Source organism: Trachypithecus francoisi, unplaced genomic scaffold (assembly GCF_009764315.1).
Source record: "Trachypithecus francoisi isolate TF-2019V2 unplaced genomic scaffold, Tfra_2.0 Lachesis_group11, whole genome shotgun sequence".
NCBI classification, from domain to species: domain Eukaryota; kingdom Metazoa; phylum Chordata; class Mammalia; order Primates; family Cercopithecidae; genus Trachypithecus; species Trachypithecus francoisi.
Genome location: NW_022681456.1, coordinates 120,336,778 through 120,356,866, shown reverse-complemented (window position 1 = coordinate 120,356,866; position 20,089 = coordinate 120,336,778). Strand labels below are relative to the sequence as shown.

General features: G+C 39.9%; 1 protein-coding gene across 1 annotated transcript; it reads right to left on the bottom strand.

Annotated features, from left to right (window-relative positions):
* Positions 1-6,892: 6,892 nt before the first annotated feature.
* LOC117090510 (basic salivary proline-rich protein 3-like) lies at positions 6,893-10,455 on the bottom strand. The gene is made up of 4 exons (XM_033222849.1): positions 10,257-10,455; positions 9,281-9,316; positions 8,135-8,791; positions 6,893-6,994 (listed from the first exon to the last, which is right to left on the bottom strand). Exons 1-4 carry the CDS (start codon positions 10,318-10,320, stop codon positions 6,984-6,986), a joined length of 768 nt encoding a protein of 255 aa, XP_033078740.1. The 5' UTR covers positions 10,321-10,455; the 3' UTR covers positions 6,893-6,983.
* Between the last annotated feature and the right edge of the window lie 9,634 nt (positions 10,456-20,089).

Sequence of the window (20,089 nt, the reverse complement as noted above, 5' to 3'; positions counted from 1 at the left end):
CATAGGTTGGGGAACAGGTGGTGTTTAGTTATGTGAATAAGTTCTTTAGTGGTGATTTGTAAGATTTTGGGTGCACCCATCATCCGGGCAGTATGTACTGCACCCAATTTGTAGCCTTTTACCCCTCAACCCTTTCCCACTCTTTCCCCCTGTTTTTTCCTGATTTTTTAATGATTACCATTCTAACTCATGTGAGATAGTGTCTCACTGTGGTTTTGATTTGCATTTCTCTGATGGCAAGTGACAATGAGCATTTTTTCATGTGTCTGTTGGCTGTATGAATGTCTTCTTTTGAGAAGTGTCTGTTCATATCCTTTGCCCACTTTTTGATGGGTTTTTTTTTTTTCTTGTAAATTTGTTTGAGTTCTTTATAGGTTCTGGATATTAGCCCTTTGTCAGATGAGTAGATTACAAAACTTTTCTCCCGTTCTGTAGGTTGCCTGTTCACTCTGATGGTAGTTTCTTTTGCTGTGCAAAAGCTCTTTAGTTTAATTAGATCCTGTTTGTCAATTTTGGCTTTTGTTGCTGTTGCTTTTGGTGTTTTAGACATGAAGTCCCTGCCCATGCATATGTCCTGAATGGTATTACCTAGGTTTTCTTCTAGGGTTTTTATGGTTTTAGGTCTAACATTTAAGTCTCTAATCCATCTTGAATTAATTTTCATATATGGAGTAAGGAAAGGATCCAGTTTCAGCTTTCTACTTATGGCTAGCCAATTTTCCCAGCACCATTTATTAAATAGGGAATCCTTTCCCCATTTCTTATTTTGCCAGGTTTGTCAAAGATCAGATGGCTGTAGATGTGTGGTATTATTTCTGAGGACTCTGTTCTGTTCCATTGGTCTATATCTCTGTTTTGGTACCAGTACCATGCTGTTTTGGTTACTGTAGCCTTGTAGTATAGTTTGAAGTCAGGTAATGTGATGCCTCCAGCTTTGTTCTTTTGGCTTAGGATTGTCTTGGCAATGCGGGGTCTTTTTCGGTTCCATATGAACTTTAAAGCCGTTTTTTCCAATTCTGTGAAGAAAGTCATTGGTAGCTTAATGGGGATGGCATTTAATCTACAAATTAACTTGGGCAGTATGACCATTTTCATGATATTGATTCTTCTTATCCATGAGCATGGTATGTTCTTCCATTTGTTTGTGTCCTCTTATTCCACTGAGCAGTGGTTTGTAGTTCTCCTTGAAGAGGTCCTTCACATCCCTTGTAAGTTGAATTCCTAGGTATTTTATTCTCTTTGAAGCTATTGTGAATGGGAGTTCATTCATGATTTGGCTCTCTGTTTGTCTGTTACTGGTGTATAAGAATGCTTGTGATTTTTTCACATTGATTTTGTATCCTGAGACTTTGCTGAAGTTGCTTATCAGCTTAAGGAGATTTTGGGCTGAGACGATGGGGTTTTCTAAATATACAATCATGTCATCTGCAAACAGGGACAATTTGACTTCTTTTCCTAACTGAATATCCTTTATTTCTTTCTCTTTCCTGATTGCCCTAGCCAGAACTTCCAACACTATGTTGAATAGGAGTGGTGAGAGAGGGCATCCCTCCCTGTCTTGTGCTGATTTTCAAAGGGAATGCTTCCAGTTTTTGCCCATTCAGTATGATATTGGCTGTAGGTTTGTCATAAATAGCTCTTATTATTTTGAGATATGTTCCATGAATACCGAATTTATTGAGAGTTTTTAGCATGAAGGGCTGTTGAATTTTGTCAAAGGCCTTTTCTGCATGTATTGAGATGATCATGTGGTTTTTGTCTTTGGTTCTGTTTATATGCTGGATTACATTTATTGATTTGCATATGTTGAACCAGCCTTGCATCCCAGGGATGAAGCCCACTTGATTATGGTGGATAAGCTTTTTGATGTGCTGCTGAATTCAGTTTTCCAGTATTTTATTGAGGATTTTTGCATCTTTGTTCATCAGGGATATTGGTCTAAAATTCTCTTTTTTTGTTGTGTCTCTGCCAGGCTTTGGTATCAGGATGATGTTGGCCTCATAAAATGAGTTAGGGAGGATTCCCTCTTTTTCTATTGATGGGGATCGTTTCAGAAGGAATAGTACCAGCTCCTCCTTGTACTCTAGTAGAATTCGGCTGTGAATCCGTTGGGTCCTGGACTTTTTTTTTGGTTGGTGGGCTATTAATTATTGCCTCAATTTCAGAGCCTGCTATTGGTCTATTCAGAGATTCACCTTCTTCCTGGTTTAGTCTTGGGAGAGTGTATGTGCCCAGGAATATATCCATTTCTTCTAGGTTTTCTAGTTTATTTGCCTAGAGGAGTTTATAGTATTCTCTGATGGTAGTTTGTATTTCTGTGCAGTCAGTGGTGATATCCCCTTTATCATTTTTTTATTGCATCTATTTGATTCTTCTCTCTCTTCTTCTTTATTAGTCTTGCTAATGGTCTATCAATTTTGTTGATCTTTTCAAAAAACAGCTCCTGGATTCATTGATTTTTTTGAAGGGTTTTTTTGTGTCTCTATCTCCTTCAGTTCTTCTCTGATCTTAGTTATTTCTTGCCTTCTGCTAGCTTTTGAATGTGTTTGCTCTTGCTTCTCTAGTTCTTTTAATTGTGATGTTAGGGTGTCAATTTTAGATCTTTCCAGCTTTCTCTTGTGGGCATTTAGTGCTATAAATTTCCCTCTACACACTGCTTTAAATGTGTCCCAGAGATTCTGGTATGTTGTATCTTTGTTTTCATTGGTTTCAAAGAACATCTTTTTTTCTGCCTTCATTTCATTATGTACCCAGTAGTCATTCAGGAGCAGGTTGTTCAGTTTCCATGTAGTTGAGCGGTTTTGATTGAGTTTCTTAGTCCTGAGTTCTAGTTTGATTGCACTGTGGTCTGAGAGACAGTTTGTTATAATTTCTGTTCTTTTACATTTGCTGAGGAGTGCTTTACTTCCAACTATGTGGTTGATTTTGGAGTAATCATGTGATGTGGTGCTGAGAAGAATGTATATTCTGTTGATTTGGGGAGGAGAGTTCTGTAGATGTCTATTAGGTGCACTTGGTGCAGAGTTGCATTCAATTCCTGGATATCCTTGATAACTTTCTGTCTCATTGATCTGTCTAATGTTGACAGTGGGGTGTTCAAGTCTCCCATTATTGTTGTGTGGGAGTCTAAGTCTCTTTGTAAGTCTCTAAGGACTTGCTTTATGAATCTGGGTGCTCCTGTATTGGGTGCATATATATTTAGGATAGTTAGCTCTTCCTGTTGAATTGATCCCTTTACCATAATGTAATGGCCTTCTTTCTCTCTTTTGATCTTTGCTGGTATAAAATCTGTTTTATCAGAAACTAGGATTGCAACCCCTGTCTTTTTCTGTTTTCATTTGCTTGGTCGATCTTCGTCCATCCCTTTATTTTGAGCCTATGTGTGTCTCTGCACGTGAGATGGGTCTCCTAAATACAGCATACTGATGTGTCTTGACTCTTTATCCAATTTGCCAGTCTGTGTCTTTTAATTGGACCATTTAGCCCATTTACATTTAAGGTTAATATTGTTATGTGTGCACTTGATGCTGTCATTATGATGTTAGCTGGTCATTTTGCTTATTAGTTGATGCAGTTTCTTCCTAGCATCGATGGTCTTTACATTTTGGCATGTTTTTGCAGTGGCTGGTACCAGTTGTTCCTTTCCATGTTTAGGGCTTCCTTCAGGAGCTCTTGTAGGGCAGGCCTGGTGGTGACAAAATCTCTCAACATTTGCTTGTCTATAAAGGATTTTATTTCTCCTTCACTTACGAAACTTAGTTTGGCTGGATATGAAATTCTGGGTTGAAAATTCTTTTCTTTAAGAATGTTGAATATTGGCCCCCACTCTCTTCTGGCTTGTAGAGTTTCTGCCGAGAGATCTGCTGTTAGTCTGATGGGCTTCCCTTTGTGGGTAACCCCACCTTTCTCTCTGGCTGCCCGTAACATTTTTTTCCCTTCATTTCAACTTGATGAATCTGACAATTATGTGTCTTGGAGTTACTCTTCTCAAGGAGTATCTTTGTGGTGAGCGCTGTATTTCCTGAATTTGAATGTTGGCCTGCTAGGTTAGGGAAGTTCTCCTGGATAATAGCCTGCATAGTGTTTTCCAACTTGGTTCCATTCTCCCCGTCACTTTCAGGTACACCAATCAGACGTAGATTTGATCTTTTCCCATAATCCCATATTTCTTGGAGGTTTTGTTCATTTCTTTTTAGTCTTTTTTTCTCTAAACTTCTCTTCTTGCTTCATTTCATTCATTTGATCTTCAGTCACTGATACTCTTTCTTCCAGTTGATCGAATCAGTTACTGAAGCTTGTGCATTGTCATATAGTTCTCGTGTCATGGTTTTCGTCTCTCTCAGGTCGTTTATGGACTTCTCTGCATTGGTTATTCTAGTTATCCATTCGTCAAATCTTTTTTCAAGATTTTTAGTTTCTTTGCTCTGGGTTCGTAGTTCCTCCTTTAGCTCTGTGAAGTTTGATTGACTGATGGCTTCTTCTCTCGACTTGTCAAAGTCATTCTCCATCCAGCTTTGTTCCGTTGCTGGTGAGGAGCTGCGTTCCTTTTGAGGGGGAGAGGCACTCTGATTTTTTGAATTTTCAGTTTTTCTGCATGCTTTTTCCCCATCTTTGTGGTTTTATCTACCTTTTTCGTCTTTGATGATGGTGACGTACAGATGGGGTTTTGATGTGGATGTCCTTTCAGTTTGTTAGTTTTCCTTCTAACACTCAGGACCCTCAGCTGCAAGTCTGTTGGAGTTTGCTTGAGGTCCACTCCAGACCCTTTTTGCCTGGATATCAGCAGTGGAGTCTCAATTAAAAATGCAGAAATCACCCATCTTCTGTGTCGCTCACACTGGGAACTGGAGGCTAGAGCTGTTCCTGTTCAGCCATCTTGGTGCCCAATCTCAAGTAAAATAATTTTTAAACGACCAAGGTGGATAACTGACTGTTCGGAAATAAATAGAACTATATGGTGTAAACTGCAGATGAGGCTTGCTTGGATGGGCTGACAGAGATGAAAGTGATAAAACTGGTTGCAGCAGGAAATTATTTTGAAGCTTGAACATCACAATGATAACAAAGCTTATTTGACTAGATATAATGTGATGTAAGGGGAAAACAGAAGAGTCAAGAATAAATCCTTGTTTGATTAATTAGATGAATAATTTACCAAGACCAAATAGAGTTGGAAGAGGAGTAAATTTGTAGTTCTAGGAGGGAAGAGGCAGAGGTAGGAGAAACCCAAGGAGAGAGCTGGAGGTTCCTGGAAAGACTGATAGAGTGTTCCCAAAAGAACGGTAAACTGCCAAGGGGTCACAGGAGATGCAGAACTGAGAATTGATTCCTGAAATGAGTGGAATGGAGGCAGTAGACCACCCTGACAGACTTGGAGTGGAAAGAACAAAAGCATCTTTAATGTGTGTTTAACAAAAATGGAAGTGAGGGGATTGGGAAAGAATCACATACATATGTTTCAAGAACTTTTGCAATAAAAATGGCAGACAAATAATATGGTAGGAAAGAAGCACTAAGAGTCGTAGGAGACCTCTGTAGAAATGGGTGATGTTTCAGCAGGCTTTTGCTGATTGAAGTAATCCCATAGAGCATAGGATGTAAGAATCAGGAGACAAAGGGGTCACGTGCAGAAGCAAAATCCTTAATTGGGTAATGTGGTTCAGTATCAAGAGGGAAGGTAAGAGATAGAGGTAGGGAGGCTTCACCTAAGATAATAGGAGAGAAGCCAGAGAACTGTCATTGAACTGAATGTGGTTACTCAACTGGGTGGTGCACACAGCGAGATCCTTCTATTCTGATTTTTCTGAACTTCTTAGTGAATTATCTGAGGCTATCAGAGGGCACAGGAGCAGTTTTCTAATATTGAACCTTCCTTGCTTGAGAAACAGACATGCCGATCTCTGCAAGGTTTTTGGTGTGTATGTTACCTCATTAATCTCCATACTCTAAGGTAGCTGTTATGATTCTTCTCATTTTAGATGAGGAAATTCAAGCTCTGAGAGACCAAGTAGCTTTTTAAGAGTCCAGAGCTAGCAAGAAAAAGATTTATGTCTTAACTAAAATCTGAGAGCTCCCCAATTCTTCACTCCTTAAAGTCATGCTGCCTCCTTAGTGAAATCCATTCAGGTTTCATTAAAGAAAGGTAAGGAACATAGGGAGGGAGGAAAGTGATCACTGTTAAAATAGGGTAAATGGGATAGAGAGGATTCTGTGGATAAGAAGCATAGAGCCATACTCATTCCCTTGAAACCAAACTCAGTTTCTTAGAAATGATAAGGATTTCTTTTCGCTTATGTGATTTATTTTCCATTTGTTGTGTTTTTGTCCTTAAGATTACTGGAATATCAGTAAACAATCTGAAAATAATTTTAAAATTTCAATTGGTACTATAGAAGTCAGGGAAGGGCCAGGTATGATGGCTTATGCCTGTAATCCCAAGATATTGGGAGGCTGAGGCAAGCAGATCACCTGAAGTCAGAAGTTCTAGCCTAGCCTGGCCAACAGGGTGAAATCCCATCTCAACTAAAATTACAAAAATTACCCAGGCATGATGGTGGGAACCTGTAATCACAGCTACTGTGAAAGGTGAGGCAGGAGAATAGCTTCAACCCAGGATATGCAGGTTGTGGTAAGCCAAGATCACACCACTGCACTCCAACCTAGGTGATAGAGCAAGACTCCATCTCAGAAAAAGAAAAAAAAATAGAAGTCAGGGAAGGAGATAAACAGTAAAACATTTTTCATGGCAGCTGGCCAAATTAGGATTAAAGAGAAGGGAAGCTCCCTGGAAGCAACAGAGAGAAGGGGTCCTAGATGTTCTTATAATATGTTCTTGGTCCTCACATTCCACATTCACAAACACTGAGAAAGAGACACCACAATCAGAAATTGCAAGCTGATTATTTTATTCGTATACTGAAGTTAGAGCTATGACCACCTTCTTCCAATATCATGGCATTTGAATCGTTTGAATCACTGTCATCTTATTCAGTTTCTGAAACAAACAAACAAGGAAGTTCATAAACCAGACTTAACATGGCAGGAAATGTCTAATTTCTCACTGGTGTTACTGCAGTACAGTACATGAGAGCCCATCTTCTCTCCCCCAACCCTTCTACCCCTGTGATTCCTTCCTAATTTTTTTTCTGTGTTCACTCTTTTGATGCCCTTGCACACAATGTGCTCCAAATTGTTGCTTAGAAAATGAAGAGAAAAGATCATCCTTAGGTTGTTATGACTCATTGCTGTTGAATTTGTTCAAGGATATATTTACACAGATGGTAACTGGCATGTATTCTATAATAGTGAGAAGCTGAAACCACCCTCAGTGTCCAGTGACAGGGATTGGTTAAGGAAATCATGGCAAAGCCACACAATGGAGTAGCAAAACCTTGTAAAAGCAAACAGAAAACCACTGAAGAGATGTATTTAGCTCCATAAACTGATGAGGAAATTTTCAAAAAGTGTATTTTTAAATGACTAACATATATACCTGCATATAAGTTACATTATTAGTGGTACGGGAGAAGAATGCTATATGTCTGTGCACATATAAATATTTCAAAGAGAAGATGCCATAAAGTCAACAGTGGTAGCTTTTTGAAGGAAGGTGGGTAGGATGAGGTACGCCTTTAAAATTAGCTTCATATTTTTCCATTCCATTAGATATCTTTTGTTAGCTTAATCATGTACTTATTGAAAAGGAAGTATCTAAAAAATGAGACACCTTTTAGCTGCTGAATGTTCAGGGACCACTTGGCAGGAATACTGGACTAAAGAGGCTGGTGTGAGGCAGGACTGAGCAAACAGTGCTCAGGTGGAAACTTTAAATGGGAGGTCTCTGAGTTTGTGGACAGAAAACAGCACCAAGAATGAACATGGTACTACTTCCTCATTGCCAGCACAATTTGAGACAGATTATATGGTATGCTGTTTCTCAACATCAGAATTCCTTAAAGAGTTTGTTAGAAATACAAGGTCTTGTTACCCTATTCTAGAGTATCTGGATACAAATCTTTAGAAATGGGTTCCAGGACAATACAATATCAATGGGCTTTTAGTTGATTCATTGGCACAATAAAGTCAGAGAACTGTAGCACTTAGAGCACTTGGTGAACATAAACAGGAATCATACCTGTCATTGAACCTTGATTACTGGGGAGGCTGTCCTGGGGAGGCCTGGGTGGTCTGCCACCTTGAGGAGGTGGAGGTGGTCCCTGGGGCTTTCCAGCAGGAGGTGGTGGAGGCTGCTGGGGATTGCCTCCTGGTGGGGGTGGTCCTTGTGGCTTTCCTGGAGGTGGGGGACCTTGAGGTTTGTTGCCTCCTTGTTGGGGTGATCCTTGTGGCTTTCGACGAGTAGGTGGGGAACCTTGGGACTGGTTGCCTCCTTGTGGGGGTGTTCCGTCTGGCTTTCCTGGACGAGGTGGGGGACCTTGGGACTGGTTGCCTCCTTGTGGGGGTGGTCCGTCTGGCTTTTCTTGACGAGATGAGGGACCTTGGGACTGGTTGCCTCCTTGTGGGGGTGTTCCGTCTGGCTTTCCTGGATGAGGTGGGGGACCTTGGGACTGGTTGCCTCCTTGTGGGGGTGTTCCGTCTGGCTTTCCTGGATGAGGTGGGGGACCTTGGGACTGGTTGCCTCCTTGTGGGGGTGTTCCGTCTGGCTTTCCTGGACGAGGTGGGGGACCTTGGGACTGGTTGCCTCCTTGTGGGGGTGGTCCGTCTGGCTTTCCTGGACGAGGTGGGGGACCTTGGGACTGGTTGCCTCCTTGTGGGGGTGGTCCTTCTGGCTTTCCTGGAGGAGGTGGAGGACACACAGCATTCACTGAATAGCTGCAGCAAATTTTTACTGTAACGCAGCTAAATGGGGAAATGCACAAAAATGAGACCCAGACACTTATTTCTTCGCATTTTCAGTGAAGTAATAAAACCCTGGAGTGGAACGCTGGGAAAGAATGAAGCAGTTGAGGGGATCTCAGTATAAGGAGGAGTCAGAATAAGGACACTGCCCAGTTCTCTGTCATCTCCCAAGCAGGCACTCCTGGCCAGGGGGAAGTCAACCCACTCCTGTTGTCATCTAAGACAAGCATCTCTGCTATTCCATTTGATGGCCCTGCCCATGGTCCCCAAAATCAAGGTTGCATGAAGATTGCCTATGTTATTAGGGGGACTAACATTAATCAGTTCCTGAAAGGAAAATGTTGATGAGAAAACACTGGAGAAATGATCAGTTCATGAGCAGAAGAAGATAGTCAAAAGAGATTGAGAATGAATTGGGTTTTACCTGATTTTAGGGAGGGAGATTCTTCCTGGATCACATCTAGAAGAGAAGCACAGGGTGATGGGAAACGTTATATCTCGAATCTGTCAAGACTCACAAGTGTTCTACGGGGAAAAGGGTCTTCTCACCACTCCCCATGCCTCCCCTTGGTTAACTCGTCAGCCACCATCTGTGAAGCTGCTGAAAAGGGAGGAAGGTGTAAGGGGAGGCACGGTTGTTATGACACAGAGCAACAACCATGAACTCAACATAGAAGAGCCCCATTTTTTCCTCCCTAGAATCCCTCAAGACTTAATGCTAATTTAGTTTACACATGCCAGGTACTTCAATGTAATATTTTGGTATTCTTATGCCCTCCATCTCCTATAAATACATTGCTTATGTACACAAGATTTCTCAATTTGGATAACCAGAAGTAATCATTTCAATACAATCTTACCCATACCACTCCCAGCACATTGAAATACTGCATGTAGAGGAGACAAAAATTACAATAATTGGCTCAGATATTTCTATATCTGTAGTTAGGCACAGGCAAGTGTTTTATCCAGTTCTGCCTCCTCTGCAGTATCTGTGATGTGTGTTTATCTCCATCGTTGATGCTGATCCACCAGGTATAGCAAGGCCACCATCATGCCTGTGTACTTACTGAGATCAGTATAGGATGCTCACAGCTGGACTTGCCTGAATCTGCCTTGCATTCTCCACTGCATCCTTCAGAGCACAGTCATATCTCTCTATAAATGCAAATCTTACCTTCCCATTCCCCTGGTACAAATTCTTTATTGGATTTTCATTGTGCATTAAATAAATTAGAAGCCCTTGGTGTGGAATGAGGGCACAACAGGTCTCCTGATCCTGGGCATGAAAACTCCGTGGCCCCATCTGTGTTTTCATTCTCCTCTCTTCCCCATAATTATAATTATTACCTCCTAAGCCCCAAGCAGAGTCACAGCATCATCTCCCCCTTCTCTTTTACCTTCACTTAAGCTCCGAGCTGGACTCAAGGCCAGCAGGGCCACTGACAGCAAAATCAGCAGCATCTTGCAGGAGGCCCTGGAGTTGCTCCCAACTCTGTGCTGGGAGAAACGTGGCAACTCCCTTTATAAAGAGAAGCAGAACAATGACACCTTTGAGCTCCACACTGAATGGGCCTTGCCACCTCAGAGATTGGGTTCTGCTCTGCTCACTGCAGGTCAGGTGCATCCCTTATTTCTCTCTGGGACTCTAGCCCAGAGGAATGGGTTGGGTTGGAATTTGTTGGTGACTTATTTCTAGAAGGTACAACTATGACTTGAACGAAGGTTTTAAATGAACTAGGTCCAAGCAATCAGCACAGTGTCATAATTGAACTTCAGACATCAGTAGAGTTTCAATCTTTTTGGTAAAACTATTGTCCACTTTCCACTCTGTTATTTATTTCTGGATATGTGTGTGTGGGCATCAAAGCTACACCCAGCAGTGACAATAATCAGTATCTCTGGCTCTTTTTATAGCCTATTTCCACCTCTTGTGATGTGTGTACAGATAGTATCACATTTAGCTAAAGTCTTGATGCGATAGAGATGGTTTCTGCCATCTGTGAGATGTGTGAAGACAGCACACTCCTGGGCACACATAGATGACGGAAAGCTGCCCTGCAGCCTTCTCATGCTACAGGTATTGTTCAAGAATCTCTGGATCTCACTCAGCTCGGGCAAGGCTTGTTGTGCAACACAGGAAGGCCAAAATTGTGTATTTTAAAGAATCTTTAGGAGTTAATGCAAAATGGACACGGAAACCATGAGGAAATATCTAGAACTGAGAAAACTGAATATATAGTTTCTTGCAGGAGCCATGCGATATCATGTCGCCAAAACTTACTTCGTGCTCTTCACTTTCTCTAGAATATTCTATAAAATTCACCCTCTGCTTCATTTCTTTTAAGAATTGTATTGAATTCCTACCTCTGATAATTAAGTGGCTACAATTCTACATTCAGATAAGGTAATCAGATACGCCCATCAAAGCTTCAATTGCATTGTGTTGGTTTTCTTGGTTTAGTCAGTATTTGTGTTATCTGTTTTCTCAGATTGTTCTTCCACAAGGAGTGTTTTTTTTTTTTCCCCAATATGCTGATATGCATTCCTCCTTACGTTCTTTCTGGTACTTCTTTGTTCATATTTTATTTTCTGAGTCAAGTTCATTATGTGTAATTTTCTTTATGTATCTGACTTTTCCCACCATTAATGTGGTGAGATTTCCTTTATTTAATCTTCTAAGTAATAAGCTATAATACTCACCACCTTTGTTTCGTTCTTGTTCGTGTAATTTCACAATAAATGTTGTGTTTCCAAAAAGCCCTATCAGAGATCTGCATTGTTAGCACTTCTTTCAGCTGCTGATTCTTTTAAATCCCTGTTATTTCTAGTAAATCCCTGCTCATCAGTTCATGGAGTATACAGGCTAGTCACTATCAACAGCAGTCATTTACCACTTAGACTTTCTGAGTGTCTTGTGTTCACATTTTGTGCATGACTGGTGTTAATTTAAGGACAGCTTGGTTGGAGGTATGATGGGGGCAGAGAGGGTGTGTGACAGTAAATCCTAAAGACAGGCCTCTTCAGCATTGTGGATGAGTGGATCCTGGGCTGTGAAGATGAGGGTCTGGTCTGGCCCTTCTGAAGAGTTGTGGGTAATAGTAAAGGGAGACTTCCTAATACCAGACACTTTGCTACAGATAACTTGGCCCTTTCAAGGGAACCAGGAAGTTTGCTATTTTCCCTGATAAAAATATAGACATACTTGAAAGGGAAATATATTATTAATTGGCAATTTCTTCTGGCTCTACAGAGAGTGGACCAGTTCTAACTAGTCTTCATGAGTTTTATCTTCAGCAGAGAGTAGTTGCTTGTGCCAGCAAGTCCCACTGTATTATTGAGATTTGTGTCTCTGGTCTCACCAGACACTATTTTCCATAGGAACTGGAGATGAACAATCCTGCCTACATATCCTAAGTTAGACCATCAGGTAGCAAAGGGATGTCAGAGACAAGGAGAAGCAAAGAGACCAGGCTGACATTACGTGATATTGTCACCAACTGAGGTTGCTGCAGGCCTGACACAAAGACTTGTCTTTGGCAGGAGAGTATAGGAAGACTATAGAAATGCCCCTAAAAGTCACTCATCTCAGGCCCTTTCCCTGACCTTCTCCAATGTCAGCAGTGAGTAAAGTTTATCAGGAAAGCATAAATATCAGCTATACACTCACCAGACAAAACAAAAACAGAAGTGATTGAAAGGTGAAAACTGACACTGTCTGTGAGTGAGGGTGGGTGAAAGGGAGAAGCCAGACTGCTGTGTAACTATGCCTATCATATTTTGCTAAATATTTGATTATATAGAGATTATTTCTTTGGAACTTTGAGCGGTGTGAAGACAACACAAACCTGGTCATTCATGGCTGACAGAAATTTGGCCGTCAGCCTGGTCAGATCCACATTGATTGTCTGATAGTCTTTGGATCTGGCTCCAACCAGAAAAGTCTTGGTGTAGGATACAGGTGTCTAACCTATTCTATTATTAATATTCATGGATTGGTTAAAGCAAAGTTGGCCACAAAAACTACCAGAGGTTTGTAGAAATGAGCAGAATGAATATAAGTTCTTGAATGAGCCACGCTATTTCATGTCTTTAAGAATTTTTCCTTGCTCTTCCCCTTTATTAGAATATTTGCTCAGACTCAGCTTGGGCTTTGCATCTTACAGGAATATATAATTACAGGCTCTCAGTTTGTCACCAAGGCTGGAGTGTGGTGTTGTGATCATAGCTTACAACATCCTTGAACTCCTGTGCTCAGTGGATTCCCCTCACTTCAGCCTCTTGAAGTTGCTTGAATTACAGGTTCATGACAGCCATCATGCCCGTTTACTTTTTAAAAATTTATTTTAAAATTCTTTTGAAGACATGGAGCCACAATTTGTTGCTCAGGCTGGTCTTGAACTCCTGGCCTCAAGGGATCCACTCGCCTCACCCTCCCAAAGTCCTGGGATAACAAGCATGAGCCACCACATTCAGTTGTTCTTCCAGGAAAACATTTTAATCATTCCCACTTACAATGAGTGGCCACAATTATATATTCCAATAAGATAGTCTGGAACCCCATAAAAGCCTCAAGGGTATTACATTGATCTATTTCTTAGTGCCTGTGATATCTGTCTCCCAGAGTATTCTTCCATACAGAAATTGTTTTCATTTTTGCTATATTCTGAAACTAATTTCTCCCCACTCTCTTTCTAAAATGTTTTTGTTGACATTTTGTGTTCTAAATAATCTTCCCTGTGTTTGTTTTTCATCTTACATCTGGCTTATTTTAAAATAAATTTTGGGAAATTTTTGAAATCTAATCGTCTAAGTAAGCATCTATAATTCTTCTTACTCCTTTCATTTTATTTTTGTTTTTAAAATTTGTATCAAGATACTGTCTTTCCTAAGTCTTTTTACTGAGTTTGTGTTAATGGCTCTCTTTTCATCTGCTGACTTTTCTGTTATATCAAGTAGTTCCTGCCCATCGTTTCATCTTTTTCAAGGAAAGTATAGGCAAGTCAGTCTTAACAGCTGCCACTTACCATTTCAGGCCTTGAATAAGTCTTGTGGCATCATTCAGTTTTTGCTCAGGGATAGTGATAACTTCAGGATACCTTGTTAGAGGTTTTGTGTGTGGGGCTGCAACTGGAAACCCTAAAGACAGGCCACATGATCATTTGGATGAGAAGATCCTGTATTGTACACATTAGAATCTGCTCCTGCTCTTCCAGATGGGTTTGAAATACACAGGATTTCAAAACGTTTGTGGAAGAATGTAATTACAATATGAAAGTAGACAATATAAACTTTATTCTTAACATAAGCTCCACCACATTCAAGAAGGTTTGCAAGTAATGATACAAGTAATATAGCCTATCTATAAAGAATTGAGAGTCCTGGGAATTTTACCATATAAATGCAGTCTTTTCACATTATTAACTGAAGAAAACAGCATACACATTAAAGATATTTTCATCTTAGAAAAAAAAAAAAAGATGTCCAAAGATACTGCATCAGTAGTGTAATTTGGATGCCCAGTGATTTTCTTTTTTTTTTCTTTTCTTTTTTACTTTCATAGGTTGGGGAACAGGTGGTGTTTGGTTGAGTGAATAAGTTCTTTAGTGGTGATTTGTGAGATTTTGGTGCACCCACCACCCGGGGGTGTTATACACTGCACCCAATTTGTAGTCTTTTATTCATCACTCCCTTTTCATCATTTCCTTCTGAGTTCCCAAAGTCCATTCTGTCATTCTTATGCCTTTACATCCTCATAGATTAGCTCCCATTTATAACTGAGAACATATGATGTTTGGTTTTCCATTCATAAGTTACATCACTTAGAGTAATAACATCAACTTCTGAGACACTTCGGAGACAGCCAAAACTTTAGCAGATAAATGCCTAGAAAAGCTTCAGCAGAGGGTCCTTGTCCATCACAACAGTGCTCCTGCTTATCAATCTCATGAAACAAGAGCAATTTTACCAGACATTTGATGGAAAATCACTAGGCATCCAATCTCATCCATTTTTCTGCCAAAGATTTGGCTAATTCTCTCCAAAGTCCAAACTTTCTCATAAGTGGTTGTTACCATTCTTTGACCCTCCAGAAAGTTAACAACCAAAATACCTTGAGCATCCAAAAACACTGTTGGCGTGATATTTGCTTTTGTCGCATTTACTTAGACTAGACCACTGTCACCTCTTGGTAGCCATTGCTTTGACTATGTTTGTCCCTTTGAATGCCACTGGAAAAGCCATGTTTGATTTCCTATTACAACTCTTCAAAGAAATGCTTTAGGATCTTTTCTTTTCTTTTCCTTCGTAATTGTTTAATTTGTCACTGAACATTCTGTTCTTTTCTGTAGCTGATTTAGCTACAGCAGTTTTCGCCCTCATCAAGTGGATAGTTTGCTCAACTTTAGTTTTTCTGCCAGAAAAAAACATGTAATCTGAACCAACTGATATTCTTCTTGTGCTAGCTCTTTTTTCTGCTGTTAATTGTCAGACCTCTTCAATTAAGCCAAAAGAAGATAAAATTTTTGCCCATAAGTTTATGTGAATGGTCTGTTGCCGCAAGGTTCACTTTCACCATCATCTCATCGCTTCTTTTTTTTTTTTTTAATGTCACAATCTTTTTTTATTATTATATTTTAATTTCTAGGGTACATGTGCACAAAGTGCATGTTTGTTACGTATGTATACATGTGCCGTGTTGGTGCGTTGCACCTATTAACTTGTCATTTACATTAGGTATTTCTGCTAATGATATCCCACCCCCGTCCCCCCCACCACATGACAGGCCTCGGTGTGTGATGTTCCCCACCCCGTATCCAAGTGATCTCATTGTTCAGTTCCCACCTACGAGTGAGAACATGCAGTGTTTGGTTTTCTGTCCTTGCAATAGTTTGCTGAGAATGATGGTTTCCAGCTTCATCCATGTCCCTACAAAGGACATGAACACATCCTTTTTATGGCTGCGTAGTATTCCATGGTGTAGATGTGCCACATTTTCTTAATCCAGTCTATCATTGATGGACATTTGGGTTGGTTCCAAGTCTTTGGTATTGTGAATAGTGCTGCAATAAACATACATGTGCATGTGTCTTTATTGCAGCATGATTTATAGTCCTTTGGGATGGCTGGGCCAAATGATATTTCTAGTTCTAGATCCTTGAGGAATTGCCACACTGTCTTCCACAATGATTGAACTAGTTTACAGTCCCACCAACAGTGTAACAGTGTTCCTGTTTCTCCACATCCTCTCCAGTGTCTGTTGTTCCCTGACTTTTTAATGATCACCATTGCAACTGGTGTGAGATGGTATCTCACTGTGGTTTTGATTTGCATTTCTCTGATGGCCAGTGATGATGAGCATTTTTTCATGTGTCTGTTGGCTGCATAAATTCTTCCTTTGAGAAGCATCTGTTCATATCCTTCTCCCACGTTTTGATAGGGTTGTCTGATTTTTTCTTGTAAATTTGTTTAAGTTCTTTGTAGATTCTGGATATTAGCCCTTTGTCAGATGGGTACATTGCAAAAATTTTCTCCCATTCGGTAGGCTGCCTGTTCACTCTGATGGTAGTTTCTTTTGCTGTGCAGTTTAATTAGATCCCATTTGTCTATTTTGACTTTTGTTGCCATTGCTTTTGGTGTTTTAGTCATGAAGTCCTTGTCCATGCCTATGTCCTGAATGGTACTGCCTAGGTTTTCTTCTAGGGTTTTCATGGTTTTAGGTGTAACATTTAATTCTTTAAGCCACATTGAATTAATTTTTGTATAAGGTGTAAGGAAGGGATCCAATTTCAGTTTTCTACATATGGCTAGTCAGTTTTCCCAGCACCATGTATTAAATAGGGAATCCTTTCCCCATTTCTTATTTTTGTCAGGTTTGTCAAGTAACAGATGGTTGTAGGTGTGTGGTATTATTTCTGAGGGCTCTGTTCTGTTCCATTGGTCTATATCTCTGTTTTGGCACCAGTACCATGCTCTTTTGTTTACTGTATCCTTGTAGTATACTTTGAAATCAGGTAGCATGATGCCTCCAGCTTTGTTCTTTTGGCTTAGGATTGTCTTGGCAATGTGGGGTCTTTTTTGGTTCCATATGAACTTTAAAGTAGTTTTTTCCAATTCTGTGAAGAAAGTCACCAGTAGCTTGATGAGGATGGCATTGAATCTATAAATTAACTTGGGCAGTATGGCCATTTTCATGATATTAATTCTTCCTATCCGTGAGCATGTAATGTTCTTGCATTTGTTTGTGTCCTCTTTTATTTCATTGAGCAGTGGTTTGTAGTTCTCCTCGAAGAGGTCCTTCTCATCCCTTGTAAGTTGGATTCCTAGGCATTCTATTCTCTTTGAAGCTTTTGTGAATGGGAGTTCATTCATGATTTGGCTCTCTTTTGTTTGTCTGTTACTGGTGTATAAGAATGCTTGTGATTTTTTCACATTGATTTTGTATCCTGAGACTTTGCTGAAGTTGCTTATCAGCTTAAGGAGATTTTGGGCTGAGACGATGGGGTTTTCTAAATATGTAATCATGTCATCTGCAAACAAGGACAATTTGACTTCCTCTTTTCCTAATTGAATACCCTTTATTTCTTTCTCTTGCCTGATTGCCCTGGCCAGAACTTCCAACACTATGTTGAATAGGAGTGGTGAGAGAGGGCATCCCTGCCTTGTGCCAGTTTTCAAAGGGAATGCTTCCAGTTTTCGCCCATTCAGTATGATATTGGCTGTGGGTTTGTCATAAATAGCTCTTATTATTTTGAGATATGTTCCATCAATACCTAGTTTATTGAGAATTTTTAGCATGAAGCACTGTTGAATTTTGTCGAAGGCTTTTTCCGCATCTCTTGAGATAATCATGTGCTTTTTGTCTTTAGTTCTGTTTATATGATGGATTACGTTTATTTATTTGTGTGTATTGAACCAGCCTTGCATCCCAGGGTTGAAGCCAACTTGATCATGGTGGATAAACTTTTTGATATGCTGCTGGATTCGGTTTCCCAGTATTTTATTGAGGAATTTTGCATCGAAGTTCATCAGGGATATTGGTCTAAAATTCTCTTTTTTTGTTGTGTTTCTGCCAGGCTTTGGTTATCAGGGTGATGCTGGCCTCATAAAATGAGTTAGGGAGGATTCTCTCTTTTTCTATTGATTGGAATAGTTTCAGAAGGAATAGTACCAGCTCCTCTTTGTACCTCTAGTAGAATTCAGCTGTGAATCCATCTAGTCCTGCAGTTTTTTTGGTTGAGAGGCTGTTAATTATTGCCTCAATTTCAGAGCTCGTTATTGGTCTATTCAGGGATTCAACTTCTTCCTGGTTTAGTCTTGGGAGGGTGTATCTCTCCGGGAATTTATTCATTTCTTCTAGATTTTCTAGTTTATTTGCGTAGAGGTGTTTATAGTATTCTCTGATGGTAGTTATTATTTCTGTGGGAAGGGTGATGATATCCCTTTTATCATTTTTATTATGTCTATTTGATTCTTCTCTCTTTTATTCTTTATTAGTCTTGCTAGCAGTCTATCAGTCTATCAATTTTGTTGATCTTTGCAAAAAATCAGCTACTGGGTTCATTGATTTTTTAAAGGGTTTTTCATGTCTCTGTCTCCTTCAGTTCTGCTCTGATCTTGGTTATTTCTTGCCTTCCTGCATTCATTGATTTTTTTAAAGGGTTTTTCATCTCTCTATCTCCTTCAGTTCTGCTCTGGTCTTAGTTATTTATTGCCTTCTGCTAGCTTTTGAATGTTTTTACTCTTACTTCTCTAGTTCATTTAATTGTGTGTTAAGGTGTCTATTTTAGATCTTTCCTGCTTTCTCTGCTGGGCATTTAGTGCTATAAATTTCCCTTTACACACTGCTTTAAATGTGTCCCTGAGATTCTGGTACATTGTGTCTTCTTCTCATTGGTTTCAAAGAACATCTTTATTTCTGCCTTCATTTCGTTGTTTACCTAGTAGTCATTCAGGAGCAGGTTGGTCAGTTTCCATGTAGTTGTGTGGTTTTCAGTGAGTTTCTTAATCCTGAATTCTAATTTGATTGCACTGTGGTCTGAGAGACACTTTGTTATGATTTTTGTTCTTTTACATTTGCTGAGGAGTGCTTTACTTCCAACTATGTGGTCAATTTTGGAATAAGTGTGATGTGCTGAGAAGAATGTATATTCTGTTGATATGGAGTGGAACATTCTGTAACTGTCTATTAGGTTCGCTTGGTACAGAGCTGAGTTCAAGTCCTGGATATCCTTGTTAACTTCCTGTCTCGTTGATCTGTCTCATGTTGACAGTGGGGTGATAAAGTCTCCCATTACTATTGTGTGGGGATCTAAGTCTCTTTGTAGGTCTCAAAGGACTTGCTTTATGAACCAGGGTGCTCATGTATTGGGTGCATATATACTTAGGATAGTTATCTCTTCTTGTTGAATTAATCTCTTTACCGTTATGTAATGGCCTTCTTTATCTCTTTTGATCTTTGTTGGTTTAAAGTCTGTTTTATATTGGCCTTCTTTATCTCTTTTGATCTTTGTTGGTTTAAAGTCTGTTTTATCAGGGACTAGGATTGTAACCCCTGCATTTTTTTGTTTTCAGTTTGCTTAAAAGGTCTTCCTCCATCCTTTTATTTTGAGCCTATGTATGTCTCTGCACATGAGATGGGTCTCCTGGATACAGCATACTGATGGGTCTTGACTCAATCTGCCAGTCTGTGTCTTTTGATTGGGGCATTTAGCCTATTTACCTTTAAGGTTAATATTGTTATGTGTGAACTTGATGCTGTCATTATGATGTTAGCTGGTTACTTTGCTCATTAGTTGATGCAGTTTCTTCCTAGCATGGATGGTCTTTACAATTTGTATCTTTTTGCAGTTGCTGGTACCAGTTGTTCCTTTCCATGATTAGTGCTTCCTTCAGGAGCTCTTGTAAGGCAGGCCTGCTGGTTACAAAATCTCTCAGCATTTGCTTGTCTGTAAAGGATTTTGTTTCTCCTTCACTTATGAAGCTTAGTTAAGCTGGATATGAAATTCTGGGTTGAAAATTCTTGTCCTAAAGAATGTTGAATATTGGCTTCCAATCTCTTCTAGCTTGTAGAGTTTGTGCTGAGAGATCCGCTGTTAGTATGATGGGCTTCCCTTTATGGATAACCCGACATTTCTGGCTGCCCTTAACATTTTTTTCTTCATTTCAGCCTTGGTGAATCTGACAATTTTGTGTCTTGGGGTTGCTGTTCTCAAGGAGTATCTTTGTGGCAGTC

Bases quoted from the DNA above. Each gene is read 5' to 3' on its own strand.
- LOC117090510 (XM_033222849.1), bottom strand. From the start codon at position 10,320: ATGCTGCTGATTTTGCTGTCAGTGGCCCTGCTGGCCTTGAGTCCAGCT. The intron at 9,317-10,256 runs GTAAAAGAGAAG...CTTCTCTTCTAG, and splicing joins AGCTCGGAGCTTAAGTGAAG to ATGTGATCCAGGAAGAATCT. The intron at 8,792-9,280 runs GTAAAACCCAAT...CACCTCCTCCAG, and splicing joins ATCTCCCTCCCTAAAATCAG to GAAAGCCAGAAGGACCACCC.